The sequence below is a fragment of the Gekko japonicus genome, unplaced genomic scaffold, assembly GCF_001447785.1.
Source record: "Gekko japonicus isolate JY-2015 unplaced genomic scaffold, Gekko_japonicus_V1.1 scaffold3649, whole genome shotgun sequence".
Taxonomy (NCBI): Eukaryota; Metazoa; Chordata; class Lepidosauria; order Squamata; family Gekkonidae; genus Gekko; species Gekko japonicus.
In genome coordinates, this window is record NW_015175479.1 from 67,387 (window position 1) to 88,050 (window position 20,664).

The 20,664-nt window shown below is 43.4% G+C and overlaps 1 protein-coding gene across 1 annotated transcript in view; it reads left to right on the plus strand.

Moving 5' to 3' along the window:
* The window catches only part of MRAS (muscle RAS oncogene homolog), a 94,412-nt gene that overhangs the window by 60,301 nt on the left and 13,447 nt on the right, over nucleotides 1-20,664 (plus strand). Inside the window, exons 3-5 of the mRNA XM_015425968.1 lie at nucleotides 6,463-6,616; nucleotides 10,108-10,207; nucleotides 13,015-13,094. Of these exons, the coding sequence (XP_015281454.1) occupies nucleotides 6,463-6,616; nucleotides 10,108-10,207; nucleotides 13,015-13,094 (334 nt within the window). The remainder of the gene's footprint in view (nucleotides 1-6,462; nucleotides 6,617-10,107; nucleotides 10,208-13,014; nucleotides 13,095-20,664) is intronic.

The following is a 20,664-nucleotide window of genomic DNA, read 5'->3' on the forward strand; positions in this document are numbered from 1 at the left end:
CACCCCTGACACCACAGCTCATTAGCATATTAGGCCGCAGCCCCGTGTTGCCAGAAGTGTGGTCATCCAGCCACACCCACCTTTTGCTTGTTATTCTGTTTACCTTGTTTGTTGTCAAAACCCAGGGCCTTTTTTTGTAGCAGGGACTCCTTTGCATGTTAGGCCACACACACCTACTGTGGCCAATCCTAATGAGTTCCTGCTGTTGGGCGTGGCTCTTATGCTAATGAGCTCCTGCTGGGTGTGGCCAACTCGGGAGCCAGCCGGAACTCCGTTCCTGTGCGTTCCTGCCCAAAAATAGCCCTGCCTGGAGATTTTGTGGGCGGAGCCTAAGTAGGGCGGGGTTTGGGGAGGGGAGGAACTTCAGTGGGCTATAATGCCATATGGTCCACCTTCCAAAGCTGCCATTTTCTCCAGGTCAGCTGATCTCTGTCACTTGAGGATAATTTGTGATCGCAGATCTCCACCCATCACCTGAATGTCAGCAACCCTACATCTGATGAGCTGCTGTTAAAAACAAAATGATACAAGGTCTAGGTGTGCTTTTTTTTCAGCTGATCTAGTAGGGCTGGTCTTGTGAAGAAAATTCTTAGAGCCGGGAATAAGATATTTCTATTGAATGGTTAAAATATATAAAAAACCAACCCTTCAGCTCACCAAGCTAAGTGACGTGTGGGTGGGGCTCCAGAAAGTACAGCCGCTCTCCAGGCTGCAGAGATCAGATCCCCGGATATTCTCCGGGAGCCATGTTGTGCTGCTAGTATGGCGCCACTGGATTTGTTTTTCTTCCTGCCAGCCCTCAGTGGGCCAGCAAGCAACAAAAAGGGAGACCCGGTCTCTCTAGCCACATGACTACTGTATGTTCCGTGCACTGGTCAGAAAAGGGAGGGGTCTGGGTTTCATCAGGACCATCCGATTTCTTGATTGACAGCTAATCTGGATTCTAAAGGTATTTAACACCAGTGTTTGTGTTATGTATTGGGACTGAAACATTCTAGGACTGTTCTACCAGAGACGGGCTGAGCTTGGGGCCCAAGAACAATAGCCCACCAGGACTCTGGAAGTAACCAGTCAAGAAGTGATGTTATGTAAATAGCCTATCGTTGGGAGTGGGGTGTGTTTGGGTGTGGCAATTGCATGCTATTTAAACAGGGCTGCGGCCCTGGAGTTTAGTCTTGTACTTGCTGAAATCACTAATAAAGTAGAGCTGATCAGTGGTAGTGGGGTCTGCTCATCCATGGAACCCAGTATTTAACAGTTTGAGATGCTAAGGGCCCTCTGCCAACACTGTGGTTAGGTCTTGCCAGAGCGGCCAGAATGGATTCCTTAAATGGATAATAATTCTTAAATGAATAAGTGCACTATTTGTTTGTAAGTATTGGTTTGTCTGTTCCCTTCTGTAAGATGAATACTGAAATTGCTACTTGCTTGAATATTCTGCGTTATGGGTTTAAATTTCTAATAAATAGTTTTAACTTTGGAACTGCTCTCTCTCTCTCTCTCTCTCTCTCTCTCTCTCTCTCTCTCTCTCTCTCTAACTATGGGGTTCCTGCCAGTTTCAACACACACAACCCCGGTCGAGCTGGGTGGGGATGGGATTCCTAGGAAAAGCACCTGGACTCTTAATTCCCCCAACAATAACAATGGATGTTCTAAGGCCTTACTTTTAAGGGGCCCCCCCTTTAAAAAAAATGCAGAGATACCATGGAATGGAAACTTTTAAGAATATTACGGCTAATCTTGAGAGGAAAGATTTCTGGTGCCTTCCAGTCCTGTTGTTTCAGTGTTCCAATCATAAATTCTAGCTCATGGGATACAAACTGAATCAAAATAAATGGATTTATGTTCAAGTAAATATGGTTAGACTTTGGCAATGTTATCAAAATGTTCTTAACAATCATGTGTGGGCTGCGGAAATTAATTTAGTTTTAGGAATTTATGTTCTACTACCATAAAATAAGATATCCAGTATGATCCTATGCATGTTTCCTCAGCAACATTCAGTAGGATTTACGGAGCAATCTGATGGAGGTTTATTCCAAAGAAATCCCATTGTATTCAACAGTTCTTGCTCTCAAGTAAGTGTGAATAGGATTGCCACTTAATCCTTAATATGTATTTAGGATTGTAGCCTACCTTCTTTACTCAGTTACTAATTACACTGTGGGATTTACTGCCAGTGGACATGGTGATGGCCACGAGCATAAAGGGCCTTAAAAGGTGCCGTCACGGCTCAGGTGAGGTGTCACCTGACGCTGCCACCACTCTGGTTTTAGGATCCCTTGAAAAGACCCAGAGCACCCTGCTAAGACCTTCAGACCTCCCTTATTTGGCCAAATAATAGGCGCGAGGACCAGGCAGAGTAAACAACAAATAAAAAGTTTATTTTTACAGGGGGTCAGCCCAATATGGGAAACAAACAAGGTGCAAGAACAATAACAATAAGTGGGTGAAGAGAAAATAAACCAAATGCCCTAACGCGACTAAACTCACAGTCCCTAGTCCACTGTCTCAGTTGGGCCTGAGTCTACTCACCCTTCCACTCATGGTGAGGGTCTCTCCCAGCAGCAGCCTTCCTTCTGGCCCTGATCTCTTGGAAGAAAGAACAGCTCTTCTTCTGTATCAGCTCTTTTATTATACGTCCCCTTTCTCTTTGATTGGCTAAAATTGGCGCCAAAACCTCTCAGAGACTTCTGGGAGTTGTAGGCCTGGCCTCCTCCCACTGCTACTCAGGCTCCCTGGGCCTGCTAGGCCTTTACTTGCACCATCCAGATCATGACAGGTCCCTAGACAGATTTATGGAGGAGAGGCCTATCAATGGCTGCTATCCATGGTGGCTAAAGGGGACCTTCACGTATGTAGGCATCAAGCTTCTGAATACCAATGCTAGGACACAGCATCATGGGAAGGCCTTAGCTTCTGACTGGCCACTGTGTGAAGAAGTATGCTAGACTAGATGGACCAGTGGTCTGATCCAACAGGCTATATTTAAATGAGTCATTGCTGTGCAATGTCAAGGTTTCTTGGAGGAGACTGATTATTGGGATTCATTTCAACCCGGCTCCTGGCCCATTGTTGGAACTGAAATGCTCTTAGTTGCCCTGATGACCTGTACAGAGTCAGTATCTCTCTGGAACTCAATCAGGACTGTCCTTCTGGAGTGATATGCTATGAGTGTCGAGGACATTGCATTCTAGTGGTTATGTTCCTACTGGGACAGCAGGTAATCAACTTTAGATTGAACTATAAGGCATACAGAATACAATGCATATACCCTTAATCTTAAAAAAATTAAAACACTTGGCCTTCACAAATAACTAGTAACAGTATCAGCCCTGTGCTTTTTAACACCTACGTGAAATTTCTGGAAGAGATCATGCAAGGATTTGCATTCTAGTGGTTATGTTCCTACTGGGACAGCAGGTAATCAACTTTAGATTGAACTATAAGGCATACAGAATACAATGCATATACCCTTAATCTTAAAAAAATTAAAACACTTGACCTTCACAAATAACTAGTAACAGTATCAGCCCTGTGCTTTTTAACACCTACGTGAAATTTCTGGAAGAGATCGTGGAAGGATTTGGAATGAGTTGTCATCAGTATGGAGATAACACACAACTTCACTTCTGCTTTTCATCAGTGTCAGGGGAGACACTTAACGTTCTGAACAAGTGCCTGGAAACAGTAATCTGCTGGATGAGATCCAATAAATAGAAGGTCAATCCAGATTTTTTATTTTTTTATTTGATTTATACCCCACCCTCCTTGCCAGAGCAGGGAGATAAGACTGAGACATTCAACAATATCGCCAAACAGATACTGAGGACACAGCCATTTCTGGATGGGGTTATGTTCTGAAAGGGCAGGTTTTTGTGATATGAGATGCTGTTAAATCCTGGTCTTCAGATGGAACTGCAGAGAGCCTTTGTGCCTTTGGTGAGCTTCAGCTGATCTGCCAGCTGTGGCTCTCCCTGGAGAAGCACAATTTGGCCATGCTCTGCTCACCTCCCACCTGGCTGGTGTAATGGGCTGTACAACATGGGGCTGCCTCTGACTGACAGTTCAGAAGCTTCAGTTAGTACAAAATACAGCATTGGGACTTGCTGGCCTGGGTTACAGGGCATCTATCTTGCCAGCTTCAAGAGAACTACATGAGGTGCTATCAGGACCCAGTTCTGGTAGCTTGGTTCTTACTTTTAAAAGAGTAAATGGCCCGTGATCAGGAAATTCGAAGGTCAGCCTTCTCCTGTATATGCCTGCCAGCCAACTATGACCATCTTCACAGCCCTTGCTCAATGTCCCCGCCCTGAGGAACTATGGTGGGTAGTTACAAGGAATCACTGAAGTGTCTTGACTTTGGAAATCTTTTCCATGGTGTTGAATCAGATATAGTTCTAGCACTGGGTTATAGCATGCTTTTTTAAAAACCTAGACCTTTTCCGGACTGTTTTGGTTGGCACTCACCTCCATTTGTTTTGTTTTATGATCTTTTATCATTTATGATCTTTTATCATTTATGATCTTTTATCATATATTCTGTTTAATTGGTTCTGCTGACCCTCATGAGATTATTATGCTGTCTGTTCTATTTATACATGTTGTTTTCTTTTTTGTTTGTTTGGCTGCTATCTCTTTTTAGATATTTTTAGTGCTGGCTGCTTTTTAAGAGAATTCTGATCATTGACTCCTGCTGCAATGTTGCTTTTATGCTATGATCATGTTTATATTGAATAATTTTGACCCTGAACTTTAAAAACACAAAGGTATAGTTTGACCCAAAGATTGACTTTCACAGGGCCCCTTTCTTGATTGCCACATTATGGAATTCTCTCCCACCCCTACATGCAGGGGACCTGTCTATCTCATCATTTTCCTCCCCCATTAAAGTTTTGATTTATAAGCAGTATACATTTCAAATTAAAATGATGAGATTTCTTCAGGTACACCCTGAATCCTTAATGTGTGTGTTCTTTTGTTTTTTGTTTACAAAATGCCCTGTGGCCAGTTGTCTTACATGAATGAAGATGGATATAAATAGTGATTGAATAAAGATAAAGGTCAATAAAGGTGCCTATAAATAAGTATTGACTTATTTTTCCAAATAATTACACTGATTATCTTTAAAAGACTAAAGAATGGGGCATACACAAGCTACTGCCTGAGGCCATCTACCACTATTTGAGGTTCTCCCATTTCAGGCCTGGTATTTTTAACATTCTGAAGTTGTTAGGGAGGTGAGCTTGGAAACATATGGGCTGTGCATGCTGAAGCCTGAGAAACTCATAGTGTGCATCCAGCAAAAGTAAATTGAATTTGTGCCCTCTGTTGGGACAAACTGAAATACTGTTGTTTTAGTGGGATTGAGTTGTGACTCACTTTTGGTAGATTGTACCCAGGAATTTGTTGGTACTCTGGTCAGTTTTTTCCCTTCCTTAGGACTACTGTTTCTTATCCCCTGCTGTCAGCCCCATGCACTACTTTCCCTTCAGACTACATGGCCAGGGTCCGACATACCTGAGGGACCGCCTTTCCCCATACGAACCCTCAAGAGCACGTTGGTCTGGGACGCAACATCGCCTGGTGATTCCAGGCCCCAGGGAGGCAAGGCTTGCCGCAACTAGGGCCGGATCCTTTTCAGTAGTGGCTCCTACCTGGTGGAATGAGCTCCCAGAGGAAATCAGGGCCCTGCGGGACCTCATACAGTTCCGCAGGGCCTGCAAGACAGAGCTCTTCCGCCAGGTTTTTACGTAGGAGCTGCCACTACCACCACCACCAATGGCGTGGGTAACAACTAGGCAAGAGGACGGCCCTTGAAGATCTGCCATGATACCGCGCTGGGTGGGTACCACTGGACTGGCCGTGTACCAGCTACAGGACACTATGTACCTCCAATGAAAGATCCAGCATTTACCATTGGAAAACCATCTTGTTCTTTATTGAGCATCTTTTGTGATTCGATTATTTTATTCTGTTTTAATCTGTTTTAATCTTGTTTTATATGATAAATAAATTGCCCTTTTGTAAGCTGCCTGTCCCCCACTCGGGGGGAGGGTGGGGTAAAAATACTAATAAATAAATAAATAAATGATGCTGCCCTTCAAATAAGCTAGGTGCATTCCAGAATGCCGCCAGGCAGTGCTTAGCGGAACACTTAAATGATGGGTCTTGATTGAATGCAGATCCTGATTGGTTGTACATCTGTGATGTAAAAGAAAATAAGATGTTATCATATTTGAGGAAAATCCCAAGGCTCAAGTCAATTTTAGTCTGATTCAAGTAATTGTCCTAACATGTTTCTAATAATGCAGTATTCATCACTTTTTATAAAGCTGATGATCTGATAGATTAAATGAGTGCTTTCAAGTAAATGTGTATAGGAGCTGTTGTGGCATAAAGATAATTTACCAGGCAGAATGACTTAGTATTTTTGTTTTTCTTTCTCCTTGCCACTGCTAGTCCTGGACACTGCAGGCCAGGAAGAATTCAGCGCAATGAGGGAGCAGTACATGAGGACAGGAGATGGGTTTCTTATAGTCTATTCCGTCACAGATAAAGCCAGCTTTGAGCATGTGGACAGGTTCCATCAACTTATCCTCAGAGTCAAAGACAGGTAGGTGCACTAGAGGGAGCTTTCAACTCAAGATAATATTGCTGGTGAGCACTTGCCTTGGCGTTCCATCATGAGATAATTTGCTTGTATGGCTTTTGGGAAAGATGTCATTAATATGCATCTTGTTCTGAACCTCAGACATTGTCATATGTTTTCTATAAAGATTGTTTTTGTTTAATTGTTTTTAATAACCAGTTGGCTTTTAATCCATTCATATGTTAAATTTTAATACATTTGTATATTAGCAAAACCTTAATATAGTAGACCTTTAAAAATACCAAAGAAACACCTTTAGGTTTCATAGGTATGAGAAGCTATACAATTTAATAAGCAAATGCTGTCACAGAGAGATTAGTTCCTACCAGCTTTCATGTTGAGTGAAAGAGGAAGGAAGAGTTACTTTTGAACAACACGTGGAAAGATGACAGCAGTGAGAAAGGGAATCAAGGAAGATTAAGCAGAAAAACTGGTATTATCCAACCCATTGTTAAAATAAAATCACTTATAATGTTTTATTATTGACTAGGAATAAGGCCCGTTGTGGAAATAAATACAGTGAGCTCTAGAAAGAGGCTCTGGATGGGTGCCGTGGTCTTGGGCACTCAGCATCAATTTGCTATGGCAACCTCAGCAGGGTATAATGACACAGAGCTTACCGTTATCTCCAGGGCAACTGATCTTTGCCATCTGAAGAGCAGTCGTAATTCTGAGTGATCTCCAGGGGGCCCCCCCAGAGATTGGCAACAATGGTTCCCCAGGAGGAAATGTCAAGTTTGGAGGGTAGAGTCTATGGCATTGTACCTGTCTTGGAATTAGCAACCCTATCTCCTTCCCAGCCAACCATCAACGTACTGTTATCTACCCCTCTGGCTTCAGCTTTCCATCTCTCTCTCTCTCTCTCTCTCTCTCTCTCTCTCTCTCTCTCTCTCTCACACACACACACACACACACACACACACACACACACCACCCAACCACCATCCTCAGTGGGGACCCAAGCAGGGGACGTGACATCAGCAGGGTATAGTGACTCAGAGTCCACCCTGCAAAGCAGCCATTTTCTCCAGGGGAACTGATCTCTGCCATCTGGAGAGCAGTTTTAATTCTGAGTGGTCTCCAGCCCTTGATCCATCAGATCAAGCGTGTGTCTGGCCCGGTGAGTGGGGGGCATTACAAGTTGGGAGAGTCCTAGGGCCACTATGGACGACACTAGGTCTGCTGCCTGAGTAGAGGCCACGTCATCGGCATGGACATTGAAATCACCCAAGACTGAACTCCAGACTCTATCTCCATGTGTTTATCTGAGGCACGCTCCTGTTGGGTTTTCATTGGCCATAGTTTACATTCTTCATCTTGTGCTGGTCTCCTCCCCGGCAGAGAGATTGCTGTAGCTTGCTAGGAGACAAGGAATGCACTCAGACAAAATTCCCATTGAAGCACTTTTTGCATCTCCTTACTCGCTCCTGGTATGAACAACGTTTGAGTCCAGTGGCACCTTTAAGACCAACAAGCACACTTCTTCAGGTATCTGTAACATGCAAAGTATTCTCTACACATTTAGGGCCAGACTGCATTACTGGGGCAATTATTTTGGAACTAAACATTATCGTGTTTATCCTGGTCCTAATCTGATACAGGTCTCCAATTAAAAAGGAAAATGAGACATAGAGAGAGAATCTTAAAAGAAACAATCCTTATTCCCCTAGCTATATACAAGGCTAGAAGGATGTAACATTAGAGAAGCATGTAGGTATTTATGTCCTGGGCTTGGAGATGAAGGCCTTGCTGGAAACAAGAATCTTCTGATAGTATCCATACAGAATTGTATAATTGTACATACAAATATATAATGTTAGAATTGAGTACATCTGCTACATAATTTGGAAGCATAGTTTGAGAGCATGATCTTGTTTGGGTGGTAAAATTCCCTCTAGCTCTTTGAAACTGTCTGACAAAAAAGGACACTGTGTTTAGAATTCACAGCATTGAATATCTAGATTCCTGAATGAGAGGGAGTGAAAGAGGGAGAGGAATAGCGGTGTCACTCAAAATGTATTCTTGTGGGCTGTTGGTGTGATGAGGTATACCTTGTGGGCTGTAGGTGTGATGAGGATTTTGAACAAGTTTTGGTAGATGTTACTGAGATTGCAAAAGAGCTAGAAATACTACCAAACTTTGTGACAGAACAAAGACAAAGGAGACAGAAAAAAAATTTAGCAATTTCAAATTTTGTGTTTTTCATTCTTCCTAAAATGCATTTATGTTTGAAAATTGGTGGGCGCATGGGGGGGTGGGCAGAACTTAGCCTCGCCTGGTGTGCAAAAAACCTGATCCCGGCCCTGCCCACACCCTACTCTGATGTGTGCAAGAAGCCAGGCCTAGTTGAGTCATGCAAGTCAGGTGATATCAAGTCACCCAGAGGTTGCTTCCAGGCCTAGGGTTGCCAGCCTTCAAGTAGGACCTGGACATCTCCCACAATTACAACTGAGCTCCAGATGACAGCGATCTGTCCCCCTGAAGAAAACAACTGCTTTGGAGGTGTTAAGTCAGCCACTTAACAAAGAGTCAGAGAGCGATTCAGCAACTCGTAACTCAACTCCAACAGATCAACTCAAATAGCCAGAACAGCTTTTACATTGAAGCTGTTCTACTTTTAAACTCTCCCGGCTAATGTAGCCACACCCTATTATACAATATCAACCAATAAGATTGTAGGGATAAGGTCCTATCACAATAGTTGGCCGCTCAGGGAACTTGATGGGTATGCGATTGGTCGGCTCTTCCTGGGCTACCAATAGGGATTGTAAGATTAGGATCCTTGCCCAGGATGAAGCTTAGCATGGTGCTTCAATTAGGTGATTCACATGCATACAGTTGAATACACCACAGGAGGGTGGACTCTATGGCATTATATTTGGCTGAGGCCTCTCCCCTGCCCAAACTCTGCCTTCCTCAGACTCCACCACAAAATCTCCAGGAATTTCCCAACCTGGAGCTGGCAAACTTAGGCCCAGGTCTGGCCATAATGAGTCCTTCCTCAAAGGCCAAAATAGGCCTGGAAAAGGCCCACTCTTTGCCTTTTACTGACAGAACCCAGTCTGGAATACTGTGGTTGCCTAGCAATAGCCAATGAGGGAATTTGTTACTTAAAGCCACAGGTGTTCCTTTTATACTTTTTGGGTTTTTTTTAAAGCTGCCCAGCTTTTTTGGGAGGGCGGGTTGTTTGTTTGTTTAGATTGCACATTTTTCTCCAAACCTATGGCCATTTTCAGGTTTGTAGAAAGATCTGTCTTAGCCATTCATCACTCCAGTCACCCGGTTTAAGTATCCAAAGACATCCCAACTTCACTATTAGAATATAAGATAATGCTTCTCAAAATGCTATTTTTGTTACACTGTATGTGATTCTTTGCTCAAGTGATGCTTTTTTTTTGTCATTGCAGCAGTAGAATTAACATTAACTGACAAAGTATTAAATAATTTTCTTCCAGAGAATCCTTTCCAATGATTTTGGTGGCTAACAAAGTTGATCTAATGCATTTACGAAAAATCACTCGGGAGCAAGGAAAAGAAATGGCAGCAAAGCACAATGTATGTCCTTGGGGTTTTTTTCAATGCTATTTTGTCTGTTTCTATATTACTTTGGCTATTGTATGATTAATAGAAATGGCTGCAGTTTAAAGGAGGACATTTTTGGGGGGGAGGGGGATTACTAAACACCCTTGTGAAGTTCATGATATTTCCATGTAGAAGGGACATCATCAGAGACAATCATCTACTGTGGTTGTGATGTGTGTGTTGACCGTGTGGTACATTCTGTAGCAGTGGGACAAGGTTTTATAAGGGAAGGAGGCAGAGATACGGATATGCTCTGTTATGTATTGAGGAGCCTAAGCCTTTCCTCTAGCTGTACCTAGAACGGGCTGAGCTTGCTTCTCTAGAACAATAGCTCGCCTGGATCCAGGAGCTAACCAATAGATAAGCAGTGTAATGTAAATAGCCTATCACTGGGAGTGGGTGTGTGTGGTATTTTGCATGCTTATAAGCAGGGCTCCAGCCCTGCTAGCTTGTCTTGTAGTTTGCTGAAATCACCTAATAAACCAGAGCTGATCACTGCAATGCATCCAGAACCAAGTATTTAACATGCTCAGTCTCCTTCCAATCTTTGCCCCATCCTGAGACATACTGGTTGTGGGGCTAGGAAGGTTTACCCTTCTCCGACATTGATGTTGTGCAATGTTAGGTCTATCAATAATAAGACCATGACCCTGCAAGATTATAAAATAAAGTCAACAAATCTTGATAGACTTACTTTAGGATTCTGAGAAAGAATCAATAGAGAGATATGTGTGGTTCACAATAACCTGGAATTACATAGTTGAGATTTTTAGGTAACAGATTCAAAGCCCGGTTCCGGTAAGATGGCATTATCATAAATGCTGCCTACGTGGACCACCAGCCTTCTTGAGAGAGCTGCATGGTCTCAGTGCATGGATAAGATGAAAGGTTTAGATTTGATAGGCACTGGGAAACATTTAGAGGCTGCAGTGGCTCAAGTGGTTAAGATGCTGAACTGCAGACTAGAAGGTCGGTAGTTCAGCAGTTTGAGACCCAAGTGCCGCATGACAGAGTGAGCTCCCATCTCTGGTCCCAGCTCCTGCCAACCTAGCAGTTCGAAAGCAAGAAATTGCAAGTAAATAAATAGGTACCACTTCGGTGGGAAGGTAAACAGCGTTCCGTGCGCCTTGGCGTCTAGTCACGCCGGCCACATGACCACGGAGAAGTCTTCGGACAGCTCTGGCTCTTCGGCTTGGAAATGGAGATGAGCACCGCATCCCTAGAATCGGATTTGACTGGCTTTCGAGCAAGGGGAACCTTTACCTTTATCTAGGAAACATTTGGAGACCAGGGAAACATCTATTAAAAGAGAAGGGCTATATTTTAATGGTATCTTTTGTATTCTAATACCAGTATTAAACAGTGTGTGTCTTCTTTAAGAATGTTATGTGTCATTCTAAATACCCATCTTAAAAGCAGTATATAGTAGATCCAATGAAGGTTGCATACAATGGCAACTTAAATGATCAGGGGAGAAAGAAAGGAATTTGGGCTTTTTGCTTAAATGAAACATCATTGGGATGAATTACAGAAGTTCATATAATTACAAACTGTGTAGAGAGAAAAATATTTTTCTGTTTCAAAATACTTTATTTCAGTGTCATCCGGTTAACTGGAGTCCATAGGTTGAGGGGGAAATAGAATACTCTTATATGCTGCAGAGAAATTGTGTGCTTGTGTTACTTCGGGGTGAACCAGTCAGGGGTTTATATGCATGTATGTCCTTATATATCTTTAGCAACTCTGTACCTTTGAAATGATAAAATTATTTCGGTCTCATTGCCATGGTCTGGATGTTCTGGACCTCTTTGTAAGGGCTTACCTATACAAACTAATATATATACCCCCTTACAAAGAGGCTGTTAAATGCCACTCTCTCTACACAGGAAACAATGGGAACTTTTATTGCGTGTGCATATGTTAGCTGTCTCTAGGGACCTCTAATCGTCTGTACCAAACTGTTATTTCCTAGCCTGTATTCCCTGACAAATAAAACTGATAGACCATTGTACAGATATATCCCTAGATGGCTTTAAAGATATATTCTTAGAATATTTTTTGCCATTTTCTGCCATGCAGAATCTCAGAAGATCTTGGAAGCTAAGCAGGGTCGGCCCTGGATAGTATTTGGATGGGTTGCCCTCAAGAAAGTCCGGGGTTGTGACGCAAAGGCAGGCAATGGCAAACCTCCTCTGAATATCTCTTGCCTTGAAACCCCTACAAAGCAGCCACAAGTTGGCTGTGACTTGATTGCACTTTCCACCACCAAGAAGATTGTAGTGACACCCCTGAGCCTGTTACCCATACTCTGTCACAAATGTTACATATCCCACATTGTAGCAATTTTATGGTTTGCTTATTGCCTGTGGACTGTTTTTAATATCTTTTTAGGCTGCTCAGTGTTTGGTTTTTATGCCCTGGCTTGTTTTTATTGGCTTTGTCTTGTTTTAATGGTCTCACTTTATTGTTTTCAGTTGCAGGCTGACTCAAGGAGGTCTTTGGAGAGGCAGTAATTTTTTTTTGGGGGGGGGAATAAAAATTAAATAAAGAAGTTTAAATTTCAGTGAATAGCATTGTCATTTATCTGAGGTTTCTTTTCTGCCTTGTCTCACCTGTTAAAGGAATACTGTTCCTTAGTTAGTACACTTAGTACAAACCACATTTGTTTCTTCTATAATGGGATCTCTTCTGCACATGCAAATGTTTCCTTTAACTTGAATTTCTGCAAAAGGTGTTTTTGTACAATATGTATTTAAAAGTTACTAGTCTTTGTTTTCCAGATTCCATACATAGAAACCAGTGCTAAGGACCCTCCACTGAATGTTGACAAAGCCTTCCATGATCTTGTTAGAGTAATTAGGTAAGCCATTCTATGATTGAGTTGGCCATGGTTTGGAAGACATTCATGACTTAATCTAGCACTTTCAAAAGTAAGAGCTTGCTCCTATTACACCAGTTTTAATATAACACAGTTAGAAGGCTTCATCTTCATTTTACACTTCGCTTGTGCATATTTGTATCTTTGTGTAAGCTAGGGATATAGACTTTAGATAAGTCCTGGGGCACATCAGTTTGATCTCTAAGCCACAAACATTGCACATGATCAATACATTAGTCTAGCTTCATATGAGCTTGGTCAGTTGAATTCTGGTTGTGATTTCATGGAATATAAGCTTTGTAATGTTAGCAACTCATTTCCGTGCACTTCTTTTAGCTCAGGACACTCTGAAAGCTTAGCTGGTGATCCAAGGCTGTTTCCAGAGATGGTCAAAGGAGGAGTGAATTTCTAGTTTCAGGGTACCCTTTCTGCCCCATGCTGTCTTTTGTGGAATCTTTGTGCATCTGCTGGCAATTCTAGAACATGTTCTAGTATGCACTTCTAGTTTTCATAGATCTTTAAGCCTTGCCGTTATCTCCAATGAAACTGAGAGTACATTCTGGAACTTGGTCAATGTTCCCCTGTGGCTGAAGATTACAAGGAAATGCTGTTAGTGGTGGGAAAATGACTTTCAGGAATGCTTATCTGAAATTATTTGTAGACTCGGGATCCCCAGGTGTTCACAGCTTAAAAACCTCTAATATGGAGTCATGATTATTTGTAAAATGAGATGTGCTAGGTATCCATCTGATCTGGAAGCTCTGATACCTACCTTTAGATGTGTGTACCGGCAGTGGGTATTTATTTGGAAGAGGAGACAGGGAAGGCAGTGGGGGAATTGACTGAAGGGCTTTGGTAGACGCTTATAGAAAAGTTCCTCCACAACTGCCAATACTCTTTTTAAGCACTAAGTGCTTTAAATCATTTTAAAATGTGTTAGTTTGAGGCACTTCCTAAAAATATGAGTTTTAAAGGCAACTTGAATGTGCCAATGGCCCAGTATATGTTTATCTTTGTACCAAATCCCATGGACAGATACCACTACCTTGAGCAAATTCAATGAAACATTTAGGTTTTATTTCAGATATCACATGAAGCCATGGCTTAATTAACTAAATATGGCTAGTGAATTGTCCAAACAGAGGCCACCCCACTAACCATGGGGATTGCTCCTGCGATCCAGAAGCTGAAACAATGCTTGGATTTGATTTATTTTTTCTAACATTTTTATTTTTGAATTTGAAATCACAACACATTTACAATAAGAGGAGGATCCTGAAGTAACAAAAAGGACCTACTGTAGATGAGTTTTATTAACCTTACTTAGTCTTAACAGTGATTTTGGTTGATGCATGAATGCAGACATCCTGGCTTGTTCTTCAGCACCGCTGTATGCACACTCTGGCTACTAGAGTCTCCCTGACCATGTCCTTTGTTCACAGTCAACCCAGGGCTCTTTTTGTAGAAAAAGCCCAGCAGGAACTCATTAGCATAATAGGCCACACCCAACAGCAGGAACTCATTAGCATATTAGGCCACACCCCTGACAGCACAGCTCATTAGCACATAAGGCCGCACCCCCACGTTACCAGAAGTGTGGTCATCCAGCCACACCCACCTTTTGCTTGTTATTCTGTTTACCTTGTTTGTGGTCAAAACCCAGGGCCTTTTTTTTTGTAGCAGGAACTCCTTTGCATGTTAGGCCACACACCCCTAATGTAGCCAATCCTAATGAGTTTCTGCTGTTGGGTGTGGCCTATTATGCTAATAAGTTCCTGCTGGGCGTGGCCAACTTGGGAGCCAGCCGGAACTCCGTTCCTGTGTGTTCTTGCCCAAAAATAGCCCTGAGTCAACCCAACAACACCCAAGTATTGAATCACACTATTCCTGGCCAGTGCATTATCTCTGCCTACACCCTCTTAAAGATCCAGGAAGACTGCCATGCTCATATACATAAACAGGGAGAAAAGCAAAGGCCGTGCCATTGGATCCTTGACTTGCTTAATCCCAGCAGTTAATGAAAACGTTTTATTTACAATTCTTCACAGAGACAAAGTCTCTGGAATTTTGTGAGAGAGGCTGGAGGGAAAACAAGCAGGATAGGTAGTCCACGTATCTTCCTGTCCAAGGCCCCGTGCCACCTTGTCTTTGGGTGGTATATAAGGCTGCCAATAATGGAATGATACCTTTGGGATGGGGGCTAACTGTTAGACCCTGGGCTGTCAGTGTGAGTTGGGGGGGCATTTAAATTAAGGGTGGGAGATGGGCTTCCTTGGGCTTGGTATGAAAAGCCGGGCAGTTTTGTTTACAAACGCTTGAGGAAGGGGAGTGGATCTGTGGCTGCTTGCCATGCCGAAAGCTGCCAAAGATTCCCAAGAATGTGAGTGTTCACAATGCTGCTAGCCAATGATGAGGGAGTTGATGATGTGGCAAATCTTTGCCCTCAATTGGGTGCTGCAGTGCGGTCCAGAATACCTGCTGAATATATTAGCAGGAAGTGGGAGGAAAAAATGAAAGCCCTGAAGCTAGGATTTGTTGTGACAAATGAGGAATGATTATCTTTGTCAAATCCAGTTTCACAAACTAACCTACTGCTGTTAAATTAAATCACAGTGTCACATAATGTCTGAAGAGAACCTTTGGAATTTGTGCTTAGAGAAGTATTGAAATTGTGCTTAACTTGCTTTCTATTGAATTCCATTTTAATATGCTTGGAAATGTGTGTGTCTTAGGATGCACCTCAAGTTTCCATTACTCTTATTCGTGTCTCTGCATCTAGTATTCTTCTTTTGGCAAAATTCTAGAGCTACTAGTGGCCTTTCTCCATTTCAATGTAGTTTTTTTTTTACTTCTTCTCTTCCCACTAAGTTAAGAAATCATTGCCAGTTCACTTTAGAAACCACTGTGGTGGACTGAATAAACCACGAACCTATCCCGTCTGTGTTAGTTTTGTTTCCCCCTTCATTGCTATGGAGTTTCTCCAAGAGTCAGCCAGTTTCTCTGCGGAGCTCTGGCAGTAAAGAGCTCAGGGGGCGGGCACGTGCAACAAGCCCCACCCCCTGCTCCCAGCAGCCCCAGTCAGAGCAAGAAGCAGCCAGGTAAGTTGCAGAGCACCCCCCCCAGCCCAAAACAGTCCAATGGCACCTTTAAGACCAAGTTTTATTCAGGTACAATCTCTCCCTCCTCTGCGAGGACAGATCTGTACGTTCCACACACACACACACCCCAATAGCTAGCAATCCAGAACAGTCCAGTGGAGCCTGAGCGGTGGGTGTTGCCTTCTGATACACTTCCAGTGATGTCAGGGGGTATGGCATATGCAAATAAGTTATGCAAATAAGTTATGCTAATGAGCTCCTGCACCTCTTTTTCTACAAAATGACCCCTGGATCCATCCCCCCCAGCTCATTCAGATGTCTCTTTTGATACATTCTGCATTTTTTACCCCTGTCATAAGCAGGGCTGCAGCTTGACTGGGGGGGGGATCTTCTTTTACACTGAAAGTGGAAAGAAGTCGCAAAGTGATTAGAAGCCGTTATGTGTCATTGGATGGGACCCCGATCAGCTTTTCCACTGATGAGAAGGGAAGGAGGCGCTCCCCCTTTTACTACCAAAAAGGCTATGTTGGGGATCATAAGACCTGCATGGACAAAAGCCGTGTGAGCTGTAACAGGGAGGGGAGTTAGGAAGACTGAGTGGAAAACCTGGCAGGAGCCAACTCATTGGCCCTTTTCCGCACTCTCCTTTTAATCCATGTTCACTGCAGTGTCCTCCAAGCAATTCTGCACTCAAATCAAATTCAGCCTTCTTTTTATTCCGGGCCTTTTCGCCATCCTTGCATTACGTTCCCTCCCTTCAGTGGCCAGCCCGGTTTCAGCCTGCTGTTGCCCCAGGCTATTTGGATGCTGTTTTGCCCTGGACTTTAAACTGCCTCACCTCAAGCACTGAGAAAATCCAGAGTGGCAGGCAAATGTGGAAAGGACCATTGTCCTTCCAGTGCGTATAGATAGTTCTGCTTTCACTGAGCTCAGTAAGCGGATAATCCCCCTGATCCATTTACAGAGTATACAAATAAAGAAACGTTATGCATAATTGCAGTCATTCTCCCAAGAAGCACTGGAAATAGTTGAAAATGAAATGCACGGTGTCGCCTTCCTAACAATTAGTGCTTTGCTGATCTGAATGTCTACTTTTCAGAAAAGCAGGTGGCACTGCCCACTCTTCTTAGATCATCTCATCTGGCAGAAAAAACACATGGTGGGTGGGTGGGGTGAAGCAGATTGGGGAGTACAAATGAAAGCTGGAGTCATTCCATATTGTTTTCTAATCATTTTCCCCATCAGTAAGCTTTGCACCAAGGATCCATCATCATTAAACCTTCATCGCTCAGTCCTTTAAAACCTGCATCAGCCATAGAAGCATTCACGGTGTTTTTGCGAGTGTCGTAGCGCTGTTCAGTTCTGCCCAAGGAAATCTTCTGCTAGGATCCAACTCCCACTTATGCTAAGGAAACTGATTCATGCATTATTCGGCTTGTCCTTCTCTAAGAAACTGTTGGTTCCCAGTGGTGTGAGGCAGGGGTCATTTCATAGAAAAAGAGGTGCAGGCGCTCATTAGCATAACACATTAGCGTACCTTATCTGCATATGCCACACCCCCTTACATCACCGGAAGTGTGTCAGAAGGCAACATCCACCGCTCGGGCTCCACTGGACTGTTTTGGATTGCTAGCTAAACCGGGAGGGGGGGCGCGGATCTGCCCTCACAGAAGAGGGAGAGTTTGTACCTGAATAAATCTTGGCCTTAAAGGTGCCACTGGACTCTTTTGGATTGCTATCTATGGGGGGGGGGCTCTGCAACTTACCTGGCTGCTTCTTGCTCCTTGTGGCCCAGGGCTGCTGGGAGCAGGGCTTGTTGCATGTGCCCACCCCCTGGGCTCTTTACTGCCAGAGATCCGCTCCTGTACGCTCCCGCAGGAAATGACCCCTGGTGTGAGGACTGGATTTGGGCTTGAGTTCCAGTATACTCTCTTCTGCTGTGTCTTGCTGGATATGTCGACATCTTTTCAGCCTACCCTATCTCACAGAGCTGTTGTAAGGGAAATATGTCCCTGTATAACTTAACCAACACTTCCTAGGAAGAGGGGTAGAATACGAACCAGAGTATAAAATGTAACTATGCTGTTGAGGAGAGAGCATGACACTGGGGGAGATAGCTGCCAGACGCTGGTGACTTTGGCAGGTTTGCAAGAATTCAGCCATGTGCAGTATCCCTATCAGTTACACTGCCTCAGAGTTCATGTGTACTTAAGGGGGAGAGTAGCCTTCTGTTCAAAATTCTGGATATTGATTAGGATGCAAAAAACCCAGTCATACAAAAAAACAAACCCAACTCTTAAGAGGTGGTGGTTAGCCCTTCCTCAGTATTTTCACTAGGGCTTATTGTCATGCTAGCTCTCTTTTAATTTGTGTGGCTAGGTATGATGTAGTTTTAAATTTCTTGTTGTTTCTTTCTCTAACACAAGTTACGTTACACTGCCACCAGGAATTTAATTCCAGTCTTATTAACCTTTCCTACAGTATTGTGCCCAAGCTCTAAGGCTCCTTCATTGAACTGTGTGGTCCTGAGGATCTTATATTTTAAACAGCATATGACTCTGGGTTAACAATAAACAAGATAAAACTTTATTTGTACAAGAAACGTATTGGTTACAAGATGTTCTGTTACCTTGTCTCTTCAGTGAATAAAACAGTGTATGTTAATAACTTCTGGCTGAGGAATCACACTCTCTCACTCTCTGTCACTCCTCTTTCTCAAACTCTTCCTTCTCTTCAGAATGTACCTTCTCCAATCTTTACTATATATTGCTCAGTTAAATCTTTCCCTTTTAACTCAGGTTTCTGTCAGCTTTTTCCTCTCACACGCTTATAATACTCTGACAGTATTAAATAGTGGGTTCCATGGATGAGCAGGCTGAAGTCTAGTGATCAGCTCAACTTTATTTGTGATTTCAGCAAGAGCCAGACAAGACTCCAGAGCCTCAGCTCTGTTAAACAGCATGGAATTGCCACACCCAAACACACCCCACTCCCAATGATAGGCTATTGACATAACATTATTACTAGATTGGCTACTTTCAGAATCCTGGTAGGCTATTGTTCTTGTGCTCCAAGCTCAGCCAGTCTCTGGGGTGATTCAATCAGGAATGATTCAATCCCAAACATAACAATACATAACAAACAGTGTTAGATTTCGACTCTCTCTAGTTGCTAATATGCCCCCTAAAGTATTTTACTTTCCCCTTTAGAATCTTAATGCCTTTCACAGCACTAATATGGGATTCTAATTAGAAGACTGCTTCTCAGACTCTGTAGTCTGCTGACTGAACACACTGCCTTCTATCTCCACATACACTTCTTAGCTCCGCCCACACACTCTCAGCCACCAACCAATCACCTCACTCACTCATCTCCCTCTTTCACCCCCCTTGTTCTTCTGAAACTTACCGACCATTTAAAGAAATACACACTTATAACTTGAAGTCATTACAGTCAACACGAGCAATAAGTGAGGGAAATGCAGTATGTGCCCCCTGCCCGATTATCACTGAAGTTGGCGGGAAATGCAGTATGTGTCCCCTGCCCGATTATCACTGAAGTTGGCAGGCTCATTAGCTGAGTATCACAGTTAATTCTCTGGTAAAGGTGTGACTGAGGTCACACACCCTCTAGTTGGAGGAGGAGGAGGAGATTGGATTTATACCCCGCCCTTCACTTGGAGTCTCAGAGCGGCTTACAAACTCCTTTCCCTCCCCCTCCCCACAACAGACACCCTGTGAGGTGGGTGGGGCTGAGAGAACTCTGACACAAACTGCTCTTTTTCAAGGACAGCTGTGCCAGAGCTTGTGACTGACCCAAGGTCACATCAGCAGGTGCAAGTGGAGGAGTGGGGAATCCAACCCGGTTCTCCCAGATTAGAGTCCGCACACTTAACCACTACACCAAACTGGCGTGATAAGGTCAATCCACCTCTGTTCTGCAGTGCACTCAGCCCTCTGAAGCAGTCAGGGCAGCATGACCCTAGCACCCTCCCTCTGCTGTGGCCTGTCCATCACTTTTGAATGCAGCATCTGCTGTCCAGAGGAGCCCTTTTCCCTGTCTCACCATTCATCCCAAATGGGTCTATATGCTGCATTCCAGATTTCATTAACAACAGCTCTTCTGCTACAAGAGGACATCTGGCATAAGTGACTTTGTATCTACATACTTATTCATTAGTTATTTTAATTCTGTACTGACCATTCACCCAGGAAATACACCACCTTTTGTCTTACAATTATGTTTTCTAGGAAGCCTGGCTACATTAGCAGCCTTGCATGTTTGCTCCCACTCAGGGCTCTTTTTGTAGAAAAAGCCCAGCAGGAACTCATTAGCATAATAGGCCACACCCAACAGCAGGAACTCATTAGCATATTAGTCCACACCCCTGACAGCACAGCTCATTAGCACATTAGGCCGCACCCCCACGTTACCAGAAGTGTGGTCATCCAGCC